Raw genomic sequence first — 20,849 nt, 5'->3', positions numbered from 1 at the left:
AATCTCGTGGGTAAACAGACTGTGCAGCGGTCATAGAGGGTATACAGTGGTTATACCATGCAGACAAACAACTTCACTGTTGTGGTATTGTTTAGCTGAGACAAGCACTGTGGTTGGCTCAGCATCAAGTAAACATTTAAGCAAACTAATCCATAGCTTTAGCTTTAAAGAAGATTAATCTACAGTGGCTGCAATCGATGCCATTCTTAATTCACATATCTAATAAATTCTGTGTATAATGTGGCCTGCCAGCGGTTGCATTGTTCCTCCATTTAGATATTCAGATAACAGCAGTGAGTGCAGAATGAGAGAGAAGTGGAGATCCAGGGGACTATAAAGACAGATCGTAATAGAGCTGAGTTTAGAAGGGTGTGTGTGTGTGTGTGTGTCTGCGTGTCCTTGTCTTCATATGTGACATCCACATCAGACAGACACCAGCGCTCCCTATCATCCAAGGCTAGAACAGAAGTGTTCGCATCATTAGGCTCCATGAGCCTCCTTTGACAATCTACTGATTCATCATCTTCCTCTTGCCCATTCATTAGAAAGCAAATATCACCACTTTATTTGACACAAAACCATTAGCTCGTGTGTGTATGTGGGCCTAAGTGTGTGAACATCTGCGGTTGAACACTCTCTAGAGCCGCAGTCTAATTTATGTTTTCAGGTCCACAGGGTGTGTGTGTGTGTGTGTGTGTGTGTGTGTGTGTGTGTGTGTGTGTGTGTGTGTGTGTGTGTGTGTGTGTGTGTGTGCGCGCGTGTGTGTGTTTTAGGGGTTGTTGTATTGATGCACGGCGGCTGCTGATCCAGCCTCATAAACCAGAGTTGATTTTGAAGGCCTGGGCCACATCTATCGCAATCTAACCTTGTCATGCGCCATATGCTGGAGGCAAGCTTTGGCCACCCACACCCTTCATTAGCATTCACAGAGAGAACATCTGCTCTCACCAAACTCTCATGTGATCTGAAGTATTGGGCGTTTACTCGTCTTTTATTAAGATCTGGGCTGCAGTCGAAAGTAAAACAAGTTACGTCCCATGTCTGTTCCGAACCACTTCTTTGACCTCGACGCAAAACGTCATGAGATCAAGGAAAGACGTGAAGGAGAATTTATAAGGACTGCTCAGAGAATCCAACTTACACAGGTTATTGTCGTGCGTGGAATTGTGGGACAGCATTATGTCCTTTCCTGTTTGTAAAGGATGGCCCAGTGTTCCCTATGCTAAAGGAGAGGAGACAAGGAAACATTGAAGCACCTTTCCTTAGCATTTAGAGAATTCAACCAGCTCTTATCACGGCTGCCACCGGTCATTTCAGGAACAGCTAGGAACCTTCACAAGCAAAATAAGACTATTTGACCACAGCCCATATCTAGCATGAAGTATATAGAAAGGTGTATGCCTTTCCTCATCTTGTCCAATCAATTAAATGTACCACAGGTGGGCTCCAATCAAGGTGTAGAAACATCTCAGAGATCGTCAAGAGAAATAGGAGTCATTTCTTCAAATGTGATATTACAGTTTTCTCCTTTAAATACATTTGCTTTGTCATTGTGGGGTATTGAGTGTAGATTGATGAGTGGTAACATTAATTAAAAATGCATATGGGCACAGTCACACATGCACATAATTAACATTCACCGCCCAACTCTCCATTTGCTGAAGATCATGACTGAAAGCTCCAGAACTACTAAATGAGCCGTGTGGTAAGATTATTTTCTCAAGCAATATTCAATTTACATTAATGTAAAAACAAAACAAAACAAAAAAGATTAATCTTCTGTTGATTAACTGAACTATTAATCATTTGAAATGACCATATTTCCCAATTGATAGAATGCATAACAAACACCACGACACATAAATGGTGCATTGAAAATATTTAATTTCTTTCCTGTGTTAATACATAATTAGACATTTATATTTTCATAGAAATAGCATATATACCATGGGTGTGAACGATAGCAGAGTCATGCTAGCCCTCATGAACAGGTTTTATCCCATGAACATCAAAATGGTTGAAACACAGACGTCATGATTGTACATATAACACTGACTCCATTATTCTGCTGTAAATCCATGCTTCTTGGTTATTTGCTTCGACATCAAGGACAAATATATGCCATAAGTAAACGGCCCTATACTTAACTATGTGTAGGACCTCAGGTTCTCATCCAGTTATCTACAGTACAGGCAAACAGGGTGAATGGGAGGCTCATGGTGTCGTAGAGGGACAATGGAACTGGATTATTTATCATGTTAACATTTCAGGTTTTATAGTTTTACTAAGTACTGAGGGCCTAAAACATCCGTACAAGTGGAATAATCTTTCTTTGGCGAGATTGTATGGGTCATATCAATGGGTACAAACCAATGGTTGATTAGATATATTTGGCCATTGGAAGTCTGTCTCCTACAAAACTGCATTCTCACTTGTGTTTCGAGTGCATGAACGTATGTTCTACAGGATATACGGACACAGTTTCAAACACATGTTGATAAAAACTTCGTTTTTTCTGGTTTCCAAATACATTTATGTCAATATTTCTTTCACATTTGCTTCATAGATGAACCCTAAAGTTCAAATGTCTCCGTGTCCAGATTTCTCCACAACTCACCAACACCTCAACATTCAAACGTCGATGATATTGGACTGAACTTGGAGCTTTGACACTCCGAACCCAACAGCAATGATCTTCTCTCTCTTCACGGCCGTCACTTCCATTTTTAATCCCCTCCGATTCAATGAGTCATCCTCCCTTCTCTCTTTCTGTCTCTAGGTCTGTCTCCCAGGCTCCATATTAGCACATGCCTCATTGGATGTTCACCTTGAGAAGCTGTCGCCTCCTGCAGCCTCAGTTAGACAGAGACAGAGCTGTCTGGTTCAGACCTGCCTTCTGCTGCCCCCCCCACCCCCCCACCCCCGATGTGTCACTTTGGACCGCAGCCAGCCGGGAAATGGACTTAGTACATGAGTGAGTGTGTAAGCGTGTCTACGTGCTTAGATTAGACCGATACAGGAAAATTACCGCCTCAGGTTCAATAGTATTACGCTTATTGAGCACGTTCATGCTTTTATCACCCACTATATTAATATTCAATGATCCAGATGGTGTTAACCCCCATGCAGCCAGTTTATTGAGAATTTTAGAAAAGTTCACCTTGTCTCTCCTGGAAGACATTGATGGTGATTTCTCACCTCCACTCAGGTGGCCAATCACAGCGTGAAGTGGCTTTCGGAAAGTTACCCGAAATGGTTGGACACATCACCCCCCAAATTCAATGCCAGAAACATGTGTGGGGAAGGTTTCCAAAGCTGGATGGAGCAAACTTTAACATGCTGTAAATAATCGAGGTGAAGAATGAAGAGTTTATGAAAATGTAAGCCTCTAAAAGTCTTTTAATGCCAACGAGATTCTGGTCCTTGTCCTGTTCTTCTCTTCTTCTTCATGACAGAAGGAGACGAGACATGACAGCGACGAGGAAACAGATTTGCTGACTTCAAGTATCATATGTTTCAAAAAGGTCTGTGCATGTTTTCTGTCTTAATGTCAGATGGTATCTCTCTACAACCAGCTTCTTTTAATCTCCTCCCTTCAGATACATTTGTTTTACACACATTCTTATAGTTTGACAGATTGTTGAGTGAATGAATCCTACATTTAAGAGTAGCTTATCACCAGGATGAAAAGCAATGTTTGACCTCAACCCTGCTCCTTTTTAAAAGTATTTATACAACTCAACCTTTAGGTATGTGCTTATTAATAGTGTAAATAAAGTGCTTCTTTTTCCTGACCTATCTTATCACTACCTTTCCTGTCAGTTCTCCTCTTTCATTCTCCTCGTCTAGTCTACTTCACCTCACTTGTTTACCAGGTGAAGTGTCCAACCAGGACAGTCTGAGACGACCAGGTGATAAATTAGAAGAGGAGCGAGGGACAGACAGTGGGCCGCGGCCGAATGAGACAGAAAAGAGCTGATGCGGAGAGGGAGACGGTGGCTAACGGGAGTCTGAGAGTGGATATAATGAGAAACAGGGGATAGGGAAGCTGGCCAGGGGGGGGGGGGGGACTGGTGAAGGGGAGAAACCAGGAAGGGTGGAGTGACATATGAGAAAGAGAGCATTACGACAGAGGGGTAGAAAGACATAAATGGGAGAATGAAGGCGGATGAGGGTGGCTGAGGATAGAGGAGAGAGAGATGCTGATTGAGTGGACAGAGAGAGAAATGGATGAGAGGGCAGAGGGTTCGGTGTGCTGGCAGAGCTGGTGATTGAGATGGGAAAGTAATGGCTGTCTCTCTCGGCACAGGGCAATATTTAAATACGCAAGGCAGTATATAAAGATCCAGCGTGTATGTGTGTGTGTGTGTGTATGTGGTGATGATTAGCAGTCATCTCATCCAGCGAGGCATTCAGACATTTGCTCATTATCTTTAATACAGCTGCAAGTCTGCTGAGTTCAGCTTTGCAGCATTTTTCTGTCTGACTTTTTCGTGAACTCAGCTGGGGAGCGTCGGTATTCGGGGGTTGGGGTCCAATGTGTGTTGGCGATTGTGTGGATAACATATCATAATTGAACGGGAAGCCCACACGTAGATAATGTAGCTTTATCTTTTGCTGGATAATGCTGATGAGGTCTTTTGCTAGTGCGAAGGTTGTGATTATGCACGCTATGATTTCTGCTTTAATAACAGGATGTCCGAGTGTGCTGCAAATAATGAGGATTTTTCCTCATTGATTAATTTACACATTAGTTTTTGCTTTTAAGGATTAGGCTGCAATTGTTCTATAGTCCCATGAAAAGACCAAAACCAACCATGAATAAGTCCTAACTAGTCCGAGTCTCAGCTCTAAACTCATCTGTTCTCACTGAATAAGTGGGTCTTTATAAAAGGCTCACAAATATCGAGTGAAACTTTTAAATTAAGCTTAGTCATTTCCTAAAACAGCGTTTCTCCAGACTCTAAACAAACTACAGTTCCCAGGTTCATTGTAATGAAGGAATGTGTCACAGAGTGCAACAACTTGGCTCATTCATGTGTTTACAACACTTATTATACGTGTTAATGTTGTACTGCTACTTGTTATAACAGTAGGATACATTCATTGGTCTTTTCATGAGATTATTCACAAGAAGGAAAATACAGAATACCAACCCCCCCGATGAACTGTGAAAAACAACGCCATCACTGTAATCCTATAACCCAGGGGTCTTCAACGTTCTTCAGGCCAAGGACCCCCAAACTGATGGAGAGATGGAGCAGGGACTCCCTACTATATATTGTATATAAGGCTGTTTTATATTAAGCTAGGCCTGGTGCCATGTATAAACATAGCTACCCTGTTATTGTGCATTTAATACTAAGCTATTCAATTAATACTGAACGTGAGCGTTACTGACTGAAAGATAACGTCTTGTCTAATATGTTGGATTCATGTTCATGTGTATTTAAAGTCTAATCAACCAAAAGTTTTGCGGACCCCCTCTTGAAGACCTCTGCTAGAACCTATGTGCCAATGTACACAATGACTAAAAAGATAAGAATATAATCTATCGGCATGTTGATTACATCGTCATGCAAGTTCTGACTGTGCAGCCAGTCTGCAAAAGCTGTACATCGTGCTGGCATCCGATCTGCAGAGCATCATTAGTGGATTTACACCTGGATTTAATGCATTTTTCTCTCTTTCCCCATCACAGCCTTGCATGTTAATTATAGTCCCAGAGGGGGCCTCGGAGAAAACGGTTTGCATTTCAAAACAGCCACACAGCCGAGTGGGTTATCTGTATGCTTCTACATTCTGGCTTCCCCGCTGGTCTCCAGCCAAACCAGAGCGGAAACTCGGCCAAACTTTGTACACATTTCATTAGGAAGGATGCCCGGCATGTCTCAAACGCCTATTCCCTGCACACCCTACAGATAGCATATGGTGCTGAATATGCAGTGATGAACAACAGAACTCAATTTGAATCTAAATCATTTTCTAGCCATGCCAGTGTTTTCAAAGTTTGACACTGAAGTTAACTTCTGGATTTCAAACCCTGGAAGTTGTTGTCCAATTTAGATTCGGAGTAAGACACCACTGTGATGAGAGGTTGCCTGGTCAAGCCTTGAACTCTGTCTGAATCGTGGCTGTATTCAGACACCATCCAACTCATATAAGGACAATATGGTGTGAGACAAAACATCAAAACTGACAAGAGGTGTTAAGGTTCCCGTTCAGAAGGAGGAGAGAAACAGATGCATCATTGAACTGATGACACAGAAAAAGGCAAGAGACGAGACTCGACGTGCAATAGTTCTGATCCAATAACAAAATGATACTGGGATCGTGAGGGCTCAAACAATCACAACAGCAGGAGCACCAAACGTCAATGTGCTTATCAGAGAGACACCAACACAGGGAGATAGATGAGCTTCTACACAGAGTTCTGTTCTAAAGACAGAAAGGGGGAATGAAGGATGAAGGGATAGAAAAAGCGAAAGTCCTTAGATTAAAACAGAACTTAGCTTGTTTAGTTGTGTGCTGACTGATACCTGGACCAGCCATCTCTGACCTGTGATACAAACAAAAATAAAAAATACTCATACATCCAGGTTTGATGATCCGCTCCTGCGATTTGATGACTTTGATGAAGAGTGACAAGAACGCATGAATCAAGCATTTCTCGTCAAGGGGAACTTGCATCCCCTCCCATGTTCTGACTACAGTCCAGGTTTGGTCACAACAAAGGTACATGTAGGTTTGTCCTCTTCTGCTTCCTGCTTGACTGTGTGCAGCCTTTGATTCTGTGAGTTCAGTTCATGTGTAGAGAAGAGTGTCTTTAATGGTACGATGGTGTCTGAGAATGGCTTTCTGTTGGTCTCAGGTTCTGGAAGAAACAGATTTACTGAACTTGATGAGACACAAAGGACAGTAAGAGTTCAGATATTGTGAGGACTGGAAAGAAAAGTACTTACCAGGAGAGAAATCTATAGTACTTATAGTGTTTGTTTTGAGTTACTTGCAGAAACCTTTGTTTCTTATTACTACATGTTAGCTAAACCCCATCCCCCATAGCTAAGCCTACTTTTGCTACACCTGTTAAGCTTTCCATTTTAGCGCTGCAGAAACAACAGTATGTAATAGCAATGGTGGCACATTAATCACTCAAAATTCGTATTCATTTTTCAAAAATGATTCTTGATTTCAGACAGAGACAAGAGAGAGGCTTCTCATTTCCAGGTTGACAATTCCACTGGCGAAAATGATGGATGATGTTCTTAGCAGATTGTATCAGCTGTAGCTAGCTTGCTAATTAACTAGTCCCTGAGTTTGGCTAGTTAGCTTACTTATTGTTTCCAGTGGACTCTAACTTTAAAACGAGAAGTCTATGTCATAACTTAATGCTAAAAGACTGAAGCTAAGCTGTTCCCCTAAAATGCTGCCCATTGTTCCGACGGCCCATTATTCTGAAACACCAACAGTCCGAGGAAAAAAAAAAAGGGTTTCTATCCAATGGGACATGTTTTGGGAGGTTCTGGGTTAACGAATAATGACATGGCATCACTCTGATATAGTAGCATCGTGACTCTAAAGACTTTAAACCTTTGCTCTTGGCCTAACCCTAACCCTAACCCTAACCCTGGTTTTGGTTTAGATGATGTATATTGCTTAGACATGTTGAGGAATCAAAAGCTTGACAGACCTGCCGAGTCTAGTTATGGTCGCTAAGCTATGATTGGACTATGATGTCATGGCTGGGGGACGGGTTAGCACATTAACTATTGGGAAAATAAATGTCAACTGAAACTAGTTTAAAACCATAAAATAAGCATGCTGAGCTGTCTAAATCTGGGTATCAAAGAGAAAGAAGAATCCCTTAAGGATAAGATGATACTTTGTTAGCATTAAATCATAAAAAGAACAGGAAGCAAAGAAAACAAACAGAGAAATATTTATAGAACATAAGAAAATATTCCTGTTCCTGTTGCTCACCTGTCCTGAGGTTCGAGGAGTGGGTTATTGCACCAAGCTATGCAGGGCTGGTCTTACAGGTTGCTGCGCAGTAGCCCCCCCTGTGGGTGCTCTGGAGTACTGCACTCTGAGGAGTTCTTGGCTTTGTCCTTGTTGTTGTTGGGCTCGTTGTCTTTGATGATGTCGTACTGGCGACAAAACAGGACTATCACCCCTGGAAGACAAATAATCATGATAATTATTCAATAGAATAATCCCTTTTCCATTTGTGCTTTTTGCTCTCCTCCATGGTGAGTGAATGAGACGCACCACGCTTTCAACTAACTCCAATGTAAAACACTTTCACGGCGATATTACGCGCTCAGAGCAACTGTACCAGAAGTCAGTCAGATCAATACCGCTCTCATATCTATACCATACATATGCAGCTAGATACACAGCAAGATCAAAGACGTGGCAGAGGAGAGATAGATGCTGAGAGAGATAGAGAACGAGCATGAAAAAAAGAAGAAAGGGAATAATTCATGGCGGTGGAGCGTGCGGAGGCAGGAGGAATCTGGCCCGAACGGGCTTCAGTCTGGGCTCTTCTGTTTATGTCAGCTTCGGTTCATGTGATCACTACAATACCAAAGGCTAGCATGTGATATCTCACTGTGATATCTCCCAGCATGCCCCACAGGCCCAATTAAAAGCTGAAGAACGCAATTCACCTTCTTCACTTTCATTTCTCTCCACCACCCTGCCCTCCTTTCTCTTCATCCCGAGACTCGAGTTCTCAGCTCTTCACTCTTTTCCAACCCTCTTTGAATCTCAGCCTCTTGTCCTCTTACGGGTAATTGGCGAGGGAGATCTGGGCTGTTGCTGTTACTGTATATGCCATATACAGTATTTGGGCCATATTTGTACCTCATTACACTTGGTGGGTAAGGAAGGAGTATTTATAGCTGTGCTGAGCTAATGATTCAGAGGCTTAAATAAGAAGTTAGTTTGAAAAGACTGTTTAATGTATGTTGTGATGATGACTTTGCAAGTAGCCACACACTTATGTGAAGTTTGGATAACCTGGAGTAGAGTGGAGAGAATGTAAGTGTGATCGATAAGCTCTCTGAGATGGCCAAAAAGCAAACATTATGTGAATGTAAGTTTTAACAGAAGTTGACATTATAATGTGTTAGTGAGAGTTTCTGCAGCTGGTCAGAAGTGAAGTGAAGTTTACTGAACGACTGAGCATTTCCAGGTTATTCTAACTAAACTCTATGGAAGCCCATTAGGGACTTTATTAAAAATAATAATGTTAACGGTGTTGCACTCTGCGGCTCGATACAAGTCTCGTTAAGGGAGGGTTGAGCGGAGTTGGTTGCAATCTGCAGCATAATAAAGTGTTTTATGATTAAAATAACTCTTCAATTTAGAAAACAAACCTCAATCAGATCCTAAATCTCAAACTGAGATATTTCTTTCCCTCACGAAACCCATTTCCGTCTGTTATTATAAGCATGTCTGGATGGATGTATGCTGATCACCAAAAAGAAAGCACTGCAGGGCACAAACAAGTCATCAGCCAACCAGTGTGTTTGCCTCTTCACCTCAGTCAGAGAGTTTATTTGGCCCAAAGACAGTGGACTGCTTTTAGGGCTGCAGTGATAAATGTGCGCTGCTGAAGAGGAATATTACCTGCCCACATGATGAGCACCACTACGATGATGATGAGCTCTCCAGCCCTCAGCTGAGCAGCCTCACCAAACTCCTCCATTGTCACCTCGTCTGCGGAGAAAACACACACACACACACACAGACAGAGTCAACAAAGTGCCTCTCAGGACAATGCGATTCATTGTCCCAGAGAGAAAATGTGAAATTGCCACCACTCTGAAACTCTGCAGAATAAAGCGGGGCGACAGCAGAGCAGAGAGGTGTAAATGTTTCACTCTGGTCAGTGTAATTAAAGTTAAGTGAGAGCAGAGGTCCACAGAGAAAGAGAAAGCTGCATCCCAAACCCCATCACTCATTGTGTTTCTCCCGCTGACACGACTCTGGCAGCTGCAGCATTACACCAATCACACAGTGCAAGGTTTGAACACAACCACCAAGTCTTTGGTGCCAACAGCAGGCCTGGTGCTGCGCCACACCCCCCCCTGGTCAAACTGGGGATTTGGTATTGCACTGTAGGGGGTTACGTGAATGGCATTAAGACACCACTTTTACCTAAATGTCTTAACTTGCATTTTAAGGAGAGTCTCCAGAACCCACTAGATGAAAAGAGGGTTGATCTTGAAATTGTAATTTAGTAAATACAGCATTATTTGACTTTAACAGTTTACTGCTGCAGGTTGTGCACAGCCACAGCCAATTAAATCTCTGTGGAGAATAATGTTTATTCATGGATACATGGCTCATTAGTTATTATTGGCATACTTGATAAGAACCTTATGATAATTCATGCAGTTAATTCTAAACCAATGTGGAATAACCTTAAACTTGCATTCTCTCTCACAGCCAGCAGGGGGCGACAGCGCTAGTTGCAAAAAGAAGTCTGATTGTATAGAAGTCTATGAGAAAATTATATTTCTAACTTGATTTATTACCTCAGTAAATATTTTCCCAGAGAGTTTATAATCTCAATCGATAGTTTCAAGTCTTCGTCCACACAGCAGGATGTTCATTTTGAAGGTGACGGTCCCTTTTAGAGTAAAACAGACGATAAAGCAGAGTATGGCTACATTGTTACTTGACCTTGATCGTTAATTGTAACATTTTTGTCAGCGGCAAATGTCTTTTTCAGCGTTCAGATGTACTTTGCTCCACCCTCTCTGTCACTCCTGGTTCCAACCAAGACAGCGAGTGCTAAAATGCCAACTTTGAGGCTTCAAAACGGTATTCCACAACTCAATGGGTGCATTGAACCACCAAATGTTTGCTTTTATACAGAAGTATAATCAGGTTCCAGGTACTTTTCAAGACTAACAACTCATTCAAAGACATATTTGCCAATTAGCAAACAGAGGCTCGCACAGACACGGGTCTCTTTAAAGCAGGGTGAAGTTTCCAACGTCCTGCTTTAGTGTCTGGATGAGTCGAGGAAGATGGTGCTTCTGTGATCAGGCTTGCTCTCTGGTCTCTTGTTGCTATGGTGATCCCTGTGAGCTGAATGTGAGGCCTCGGGCTCGACAGAGAGGAGGTGTACTGTACTACCACATTGGTAATAGCAGATTACATGTTTCTGATGTGAGACCGGACCAGCTCTCTGAATAAGATACACGGGGGTCGTTAGCTGTGTACGTTAGCGATATGAGCCTCCTTAAATTGCACCAAAGATGCTGTCAAAACTTTCATTTGTAATTGCCAGTGCAGCCTCCATGATCCTCGACCAGGTAGGAGGCAGTGAAAACAAAAGAACGATCCTCAAACCACAGAGATGCCGATTTGAACGGGACTTACAATTTCACATATGACCTCTGTGTTTGGCGAAAGATGCTAGGTCATTTAGCATGGTAAGTAACGCATTCCTTCTGTTGTAATGAGTAATAGACTACAGTCTTCAAGTAACTTCCCCAACTTAACTTTGTTTGTCTTATACAACAATTTGCTTTCAGTTCACCCTGTGAATTCTGAGTCCGTCCGTTATTATCACTTATTAAAGGTCAGATAACCTGGTTCTGAAGTTTACCGTCCATGACAGATAAAATAATCAAAGTGGCTTTAATTGAGTTATAATCAAATTATTAAAAAGCTAATAACAAACTGCTGATGCTCTGCTGATGCTGCTGCTGCTGCTGCTCTGCTGCTGCTGCTACTGATGCTACTGATGCTGCTGTTGCTGCTGCTGTTGCTGCTACTGCTGCTCTGCTGCTGCTGCTGCTGAACTGCTGCTGATGCTGCACCGTCAAATATAAATTAACGGCTAAAACAGTTCGGACAGGAAGGAGGCTCCGGGATGTTTTACTGCTGCGAAGGATTGATTTAGAACTCCTTGTGAAACGTAACAACCAACATTACACTTATTACATTTTAAAAACTTTAGTGCATTTAGGATTCTTGCAATATTTCTTCTGTTATTGGATATGAGCGTCAGAGGATATAAAGACAGATCGACAGACAGATAGCAACACAGATTGTGTGTTGTTTTGCATTGTGCCTGCAGATACTAAATGGTGTCAGGCTGATTAATACCCGCTTAGAGGGGGAGGAGAGAAATAATGGCTAGGAGATTTAATCAGCACAGCTAATGAATGCTTCCATACACACAAACACACACACACACACTCTCACACACACACACACACACACACACACACACACACACACACACACACACACACACACACACACACACACACACACACACTTTGCATGCAGGAAACTTCCATCAAAGTCTGAGAAAACAAAGCGAGTCCACCCCTCAATATCAAGACAAATTATCCCACTAAACACTATCGGAACAAACATGTCTGTCTAGTATCAAATCTTAAAAAGCATCCATCCAAAGTTTAATAACGGGGGAATACTGTGGACATATAACAAATACTTGATTATTACATAATGCTCATTTTGCATTAGCCTGCATTCAGTAGTAGACTGATCAAAATATATAACATAACAATGCATAAACCCATGTATTAAGAATGTATTAAGAAAAGCTGGACCATAGATTTGCACTGAATTGCTTCTCACATATACAGAACAAAGCGTGTCCCGTATCAGTTCAATACTTCTAGTTTCCAATTACGGGAAGAACAACGGGCCGCCCTAACCTCGACGAGCCCCCACACGGGGGTGTCTGTGGGAAGACACTTCTCCCTAATGTCCCCCGTTTCCTTATCACCTCGCTGCTGTTGAGCATTTAGCATTTCCCGTGTCCCTCTGAAGCAGCTGCTCCCGGCGCTGTAACTGGGTCGGACTTGATAACATTGGCCGCTCCAGATAACAGTAGCATTTGAGAATTAGAATAATATATTGTACGGGAGGGAGGTGGGGTGGGGGTTCTCACAAAAACAGCAATCTCTGCATTTCATTTTTTTATTAAATTGTCATATGACCACTTTCTTTGTTGTGATGAAGCATGAATAACAAATAGAGCAGTCCTCTGCTGGGATACTGCCTCTGGTTAGAAGCTATTAAAATCTGTATGTATCTGCATGTGTTGGTGTGAACTTGTGTGGGCAGATTTGTGTGTGTGTCAGCGAGAGAGAGGCATAATGTTGGTTTGCTCTCCTTTCTACTTCTGTTTCTGTGCTCTTGCATCTATTGAATGTGGGTGTGTATGTGACAAATCTGACGAATTTCACAAAAAATGTGCATGAATGTTTGCAAAGGAGTAAATCACTGCACTGATTTTATGTCCCTGTGAAACCTAAGTCGTCTTGCTGCATTGACAGCTCAGAAAGAGCTTCCAGTAACAGTAAGTGTAGGTAGAGTTAAGCACCAGTGTCCCTCTCAGTAAGTAAAGTGATGAATGTGTTATCGTCCCTCACCTGGGCTCTTGGACGCCAACTTCTCCGACTCCTTGGGCGTTCTGAAGAGGACCGGCTCACTGGGGGGGCTGCTGCCTTCCATGCTGATGCTCTGAACGTGAACAATGTACTCCGTGTCCTCATCCAGATCCCACAATGCACAGGAGCGCGTGGTGGTGTTGACTTCCTGGATGAACCTCAGCATGCGCACATCCTTCTTCTGCAGAAAAAGGGCAGAGGTGGAGGAGTCAGGGTCAGGAGACTGCGATACTTTATTGCCGCAGAGAAATTCTCTTTGGCACCACCTCAGCAGAGGAGTCACGGGTCAGGGTTGAACTAGTGCATCAGGCCACTGTTTGATAATACTAAACTCTAAGTGCCAGAAACATAGTTCTGGAAGAACCGCTGTCATTTCTTTGATATGAAAAGATAATATTGGCACAAAGTAGCAAAAGCTGCAATGAAAACCCTTCATCACTCTGCTTCTTCAAGACAATATAAAAGACCTTTCCGACCACCTTTGGATGCATGATCTATCAAATGCAGATTTCTTGTGCCAAAGTCAGATGTTCCCGCTGACGATCCCTCTTGAGAAAATTAAGCTGTCCTCTGGTTAGCGCTGATAAGGTGCAAATGCAAACACGGCTCTGTTGGTTAACAGTTAACAGTTGAAGGCTGAAATAAAGCCTCCAGCGGTTTGTTCTGCGATGTAATTAGGCTTAAAGAAACAGAGAGCTCCTCTGGCCATGTACACTCTGCTTGAAATGTACATTATTATCCAGCTAGGACTGCTTTCTCAGGTCAATTGGTTCCTGACAGACCAAGACTAAATCTCCGTAGGGGCCAGAGAATTAAAGACGATAATTTCTTTTAATTTAACTGCACACAGACAAACTGTACATTTGAAAAGTATCTAAAAGAGTAAATACAACGAGTTGGATGCAACATTTTGACTTTCAAACTTTCATCTAAACCAGCTTTTGTTAGTCCTATTATTATTATTCTTGGAGTTCCACATAAGTTTTGGAACTCAAGTTCCCATTATACTGTTATGGGGATTTCTTATGTATCAACTATCACTGATTACTTTATCTTCTGGAGTTATAAGGAGCTTTCTTCTCTTTGATTTCCAGGACAGATTTATGGACATTTATTATGATTTATTATGGATGTAAAGAATACTGATATTCTAAGTCACACTGAATCTTATAACACATGGTCTGTGTGCTCAGATTTAACTAAATTATTAAGCTAATTGATTCACAAAAGGTTTTAAAGTACCTTAATATCTTCCATGAGCTCAGTTTCAGCCAATGCTGCTGCAACAATTAGTCGTGTCAGCATGCAAACAACTGACCTCCCGTTGTGTTTAGCTTCACCGACGTGCACCCGTCCCTTTCTTTCCATCATCTCTCTCCCTCCTCACAGTTCATAAAACCTCGGATCTAAACTAATCTAAAACCAAAGTTACCACTTTCTCTCTACACACACTCACATAATGGACACGACACACATTGAGGTACCTGTTGGGTGATGGCGAATCCAATGACAGGGTCCCCCTCCAAGATTTCCCACGTGACCATGGCGGAGTTTACCTCAATCTCTCTGATGGTCACATTGAGAGGAGCTGACAGCAGGGTGTCTGACAAACACGCACACACGCGCGCACAAACACACACACACACACACACACACACACACACACACACACACACATCATGGCCACAGGAAACATATTAATAGCGGGAGACAGGTCATGAATATTCTGTCGTTACACCTTGTAATACATACAAGAGAAGCTACAATGAACACACATCTTCCCCTCTGTATCACTCTCTCTCTCTCTCTCTCTCTCTCTCTCTCTCTCTCTCTCTCTCTTTCTCTTTGAACTCTTTGCTCTCTCACCCCGCCTTCCCCAAAGTCTTCTCTTCTCCTTCAGATTAATCTCTCTGCTTTCATTAATACCAGGCCTAATTAACCACACACAGGTCTCTGGGTGTTTCTCTCTTTCTCATCTGTCTTGTCTTGGTGTGTTTCTCTCTCTCTCTCTCACACACACACACACACACACACACACACACACACACACACACACACACACACACACATACACACATTCTTTCCTATCTTTACTTCTCCTCTCTTCACTCTTTTTTCTGTCTCCCACGCACTTCTCATTAAAGTGTGAATCGTGAAGATGTATCGTAAAAATAAAACTCACATCCCAGAATTCAATGCAATGTTATTTGATCAGGAGATGAACTATGATGGATCTTACTTTACTTTCTTCCTTTCTTAACTGTAAAAGGAGCACAGAGAAAAAACCTTGTGTGTTTGTGTGTGAGCTGATACAAACTCAAGGTCTTCTATGAGCAGAGTGAGGGTTGTATTCCCCATGATCCTAACTTGTAAAGGCAACGTCCGAGTAACACCATGCCTGCTCGCGTGCACATACATTCACACAGGATTCACATTGTAAAGTTGCATTTATTATTCTAATCTGTGCTTTAAATACTCCAAATGGACAAGTACATATTCAAATTCCACTCCGCTACATTAATGTTTTTCTGTTTAGCGTCCTTTTCAATGGCAGCAGGCAGCTATTTTGAACAAAAGAAACTCATGTACGCTATATACCTTATCAAGCAGAAGACAGACAAAACGGGGAACTATCTGGTGACCGTAGTGGAGCATTTAGCAGCTAAAGAGCCAGAAGTTTCCCTCAAAAGTTAATAGAGACCAAAACTGAGGTAAACGATATTGAGCTGATGATATTAGAGAACTAACACGGCCTTAAAGTTCTACAGCTGTCTACAATTTGCCCTTTTTTGCGTCTGATTGCAACTACCCATGTGGCAATGTACAAATGTTGCCTTTGTGGCAAGAAGACAGCAGGTAGAGCGATAGCAGAGAAAAATGTTAAGATCGCGGCTAAAGGTCCAGACCGACAAGGTTCAAAGGCAGTACAGTTGTTTCAATGCACACCTTCATACCTTTATTTAAGATGCCCTGGTCACTGGAAAGTCTAAGCCTGACACACTTTATACATGCGCTTTAGTTACCACCAACTCTCTGCTAATAATTTCCCGTGGCTATTAGCGCTAATCCTTGTGAATGGACTGTTTTTGCAATGAGGCTCATGTGCACAGATAGGGGCGCTTAATGTTTGCATATTACCTCATTTAAATACGGCAAATAGCACAGAAGGACCTATTCACCCTTTATGGCTGCTTTGAGAATTACATGGTTTCTTTTTGTCTTTATTTTGCGCTAACGACAAGAACAACAATCTCCTGTTGCACTAATACACTATGAATTTGTACATTGTATAGCTATACTTTATTTATTCCCCTCGTTTCAGTGGTACATTTTAAATCAGAAGGGAGATCAGGTACACAGAAATATCTATCTTAACTCTGCTAACATTAGCTAACTTTAGCTAACATTGGTTAAAATTAGCTAACATTAGCTAATTAGCTAACATTAGCTAACATTGGTTAACATTAGCTAACATTAGCTAACGTTGGTTAACATTAGCTAACGTTAGCTAACATTGGTTAACATTAGCTAACATTAGCTAACATTGGTTAACGTTAGCTAACGTTGGTTAACGTTAGCTAACGTTAGATAACATTGGTTAACATTAGCTAACATTAGCTAACGCTAGCTAACTTTGTAGGACTAGAGTGTGTTGAATTGAGATTTGAAGGTTGAAGGGTACATTTCGTTGTATAGGAATGCTACTTTTTACTTTTAAGAAGCTGTTTTTACGTTGAAGTCACATCGTCTCACTTTAATACTTTGTCCTTCTTCATGCTCATGTCCAGGTGTAACCTTCTGTGTGTGTGTGTGTGTGTGTGTGTGTGTGTGTGTGTGTGTGTGTGTGTGTGTGTGTGTGTGTGTGTGTGATCTGATTATGTTGCACTGCTTTTCCATCCTCTCTGTTTACCAGCCACATTACAAGCAGAAACTGCAGTCTGTCACTTTTTGCAAATTAGATTGTCACACAGTCCCAAATATGGAACACCCGGCCTCCAACACTTGTTCGCAGAATCAAATAATGGTATTACAGGAAGGAGAATGTACTCTCTGTTTCTCTTTCCAATGTTAACACAATCAACAGAGTTACATAGTGTTGGCAAAATTAATTTTTTGGTGGGGGCAAAACTCTCTCAGTGGCTCCCAAAAGGCTCTGTGTGTGTGTTTGTTGATGCAGATTCGATGGTGTGTTCAAGTGTGTGTGTGAAAGATTGCTACGACTCCCTATTTGACGAGCTGTTTTCCCGCTATATATCTTCCAACACTCACACACCCACAGAAATAATATAATAGCACAGAGGGATTCCCATCCGTTCTTAAGCCATTTGCTGCCAAATAGCTAAAGGCTGGCTGCAAAACTCCCTCTTTAAACTACATCTCCAGTCCGAGGAAGCCAAATATCAAATCTCTGAAGGCTGAGATAAATCCCACGTGATCTTATCGCCAAGATTTTGGCTTTTCAAAAGGACTATCTGTCATCTCTCAACTTATCATCGGGACGCAATGTAACCGACGTCTTACGCTTGAGATGAAGGTTCTTCACGAATACACGCCCCAGCAGGTTAAAAATATGCAACACCATGAAAGATAGATGAGGTACTGTATCCAACATGCATAATATACCATGATTAGATCTGTGCTGTATGTAGCGATGTGAATAGGAATAGCTCATCCTTGTATAATCTAATACTGCTTCATATTCCTTCAGGACATTGATGGATGTTGGAGCTGAAGGCTTTTCGCGGGAGGGAACAAACTGTAGGGTTGGAACTAACAATTACTTTAATAATCGATTACAGTAATCTATGTTGTTTTCATGATTAACCGAGAAGGGGACACCTTCAAACGCCTTGTTTTGTCCAACCAACAGTCCAAAAAAATTATATACGACTAGGCCCTAACGATAATTACGTAATCGACTTATCGTATGGACGTGACCTCAATCATTTTTGCTGACCTAGATATTGTGTTTGTTTACATAAGAATGTCAACAATATTTAATCCAATATGATGCCAGAAAAAACAGCAGTTAAAAGAGTCCATTTTCTTTATTGTTTTGGTTGTGATTATATTTTATTTAGGATATTTAAATATGTTTTCAATTTCCAATTCCAATGTCTTTTGTATATTCTTAAGAATTAGAATGTCATTGCTCTTTGAAAGGGGTTAATTGCAGTATTATGCTAATTATCATTATATTAGTGTCATAAAATAGTCTTAAAATGGCAATAATAACTTATATCGCAATTATTTCTGGGAAAATATATCCTAAAAGTAGTTATCGTGATATTCCAACATACGACAAGGAACTGCAGCCAATCCTCACATTTGTAAAGCTGGACCCAACAAATGTTTGGCATTTTTTGCACGAAAAATTACTCAAATTATTAATTTATTATAACAATGTGCAAAGATTCACAAAACAAAAATCAATTAATCAAAAAATCTTTTCACCTGTAACACTCTTTGGTAGAGTTATTAAAATATGTGCATATTTTCCAGTGTGTATCTCTTAAAATTCAAGAACTTTCCTCGAGTGTACAACAAAGATGATCCTTCAAAATGATTCTCCAAACTGGGGAAGGAAAACGTGCATGTATAGCACCATATTATACAGTAAACTTGTGTTTTGCCTTTGCAAAGCTTATTGTTTCTACCTAGCTGATGCAAATGCTGGTGCTGACACATCCATAACAATGTGTCATGTCAGGGATCCGCTGCACTATAATGTACTACATGCATGCTATCAGACAGCTCAGGTCCGAACATACCAATACTACACGGCAGCAGGTGTTGTGTGACCAGCCGGTGCATCGTCCGCTGTTTACTCACGATGATCGCCCATCAACCAGTGGTAAAACTCACCGGCATGAACGGAGGACACCGAGAGGAAGCCCAGCAGGAGCAGCAGCACCGCCGCACACGATCCTGGTTTAGCCATCCTCCTGCTTCTTCTAGCGACGCTTCACATCCTGCGCGGCCCATTTATAACATCACATTTAACGGGAAGGAGCCAGCATCCCGGAGCCGGAGACAGGACTTGTTGTACCGGGGACGAGGCTCACCTGAACTTGGACGCTGCAGCAGAAGCGCAACAATAGCCAGAGGAGGAGGATGAGGAGGAGGAGGAGGAGGAGGGTAAATAGAAAGGGGGGGGGTGGGGGTTCGTTAGTGTCGGTGCCGGTGGAGACTCGGCGACGGTTCTCAGACCACCGGCAGACTCACAGGCCGGCTGCTGGTGACGGAGCAGCGGCGTGGAGAAGCTTTACTACGGGGAGAGGTGAGAAGAGGCGTGCACAAGAGCTGCAGAGAGCAACGTGCCGCCACAGTTTATGACCCTCTCTCTCTCTCTCTCTCTCTCTCTCTCTCTCTCTCTCTCTCTCTCTCTCTCTCTCTCTCTCTCTCTCTCACTCACTCTGCAGCGGCCCCAGTTAGAAGTATTGACCAAATCTAGGGCCAGTAACGTGTTTTAGATTATTTTTTAATTATATTTGTTGAAATTCTCTTTGCATCCCGACATCAATCAATAAATCAAATGCTCTAAAAAAAAACATATCTGGTATCTGTGACTGGACTGTAATAAACTGACCTGCCTGTCGACCTACCTGTGAGTCAACAGGGTTTTCCACAAGCTGCTAGCTTGACAACCATGTTCGCTCTTTACATTCATCATGATATTTTGGGTGTAATGGGTTTGGAGGGAGGGCTGAAGAGACGGGCTGTCAGTTTTGCCAACTTTGCCAAATTTAAGTCAAACCGTGATCAACCAAACCTTAACCATAGTGTTGTCGATATCGTGAATCATTTTTCAATGGTTGTCATCAGATTTGAAAACACTTAAAGACAGTTGTTCACCTTTTTTAAATGTTGTCTTAAAAGTTGTGGTGTCTCAGAACTGTATGCGTGTAAATAAAGTACTAAATAGTAAAGAATCTGTGGTACAATCAGACTTTGTTGTGCGGTAACAATACACAAGAATATGCATTAAACATCTAATCTCCAAAGTGGAACAATAGTGCAGCAGCGAAGCAAAGCCCTGCAGCAGAACACTTTAATTCATTTTCTAACATTCATTCAGCACCTTCTGTCTGGCCTTGACCGACATATCAAATTCCCTTAAGTCTGGAAAGTAACCAGGATTCCTGATGTATATGTATGAATCAGTGGTACTATATCTGTTCCATAAAACATGAACTATCTGCTCTACAAAGAACAAAACAAGCGTGTACCCAATATAAACAGGGACATTAGATCTGAGTGCGATCTATAAGTGTAATACAGGGGTCATATCATTTGGAATAGAAGGACCTATGGGTGCCATAACTGATAGATAAAATAAAACAGGTCCTGATAGGGTCCTATATGGCCAATTAAAAAGAGATAGAAGCAATTTATACTGCC

The 20,849-nt window shown here is 41.8% G+C and overlaps 1 protein-coding gene across 1 annotated transcript; it reads right to left on the bottom strand.

Moving 5' to 3' along the window:
• Positions 1-1,866: 1,866 nt before the first annotated feature.
• On the bottom strand, positions 1,867-19,537 carry fndc5b (fibronectin type III domain containing 5b). The gene is made up of 6 exons (XM_029443799.1): positions 19,314-19,537; positions 14,933-15,051; positions 13,431-13,629; positions 9,634-9,723; positions 7,981-8,173; positions 1,867-6,874 (listed from the first exon to the last, which is right to left on the bottom strand). The coding sequence occupies exons 1-5, from the start codon at positions 19,387-19,389 to the stop codon at positions 8,034-8,036; spliced, it is 624 nt and encodes a 207-aa protein (XP_029299659.1). The 5' UTR covers positions 19,390-19,537; the 3' UTR covers positions 1,867-6,874; positions 7,981-8,033.
• Positions 19,538-20,849: the final 1,312 nt, after the last annotated feature.

Source organism: Cottoperca gobio, chromosome 11 (assembly GCF_900634415.1).
Source record: "Cottoperca gobio chromosome 11, fCotGob3.1, whole genome shotgun sequence".
Taxonomy (NCBI): domain Eukaryota; kingdom Metazoa; phylum Chordata; class Actinopteri; order Perciformes; family Bovichtidae; genus Cottoperca; species Cottoperca gobio.
This window is presented reverse-complemented; position numbering and strand designations above follow the sequence as displayed.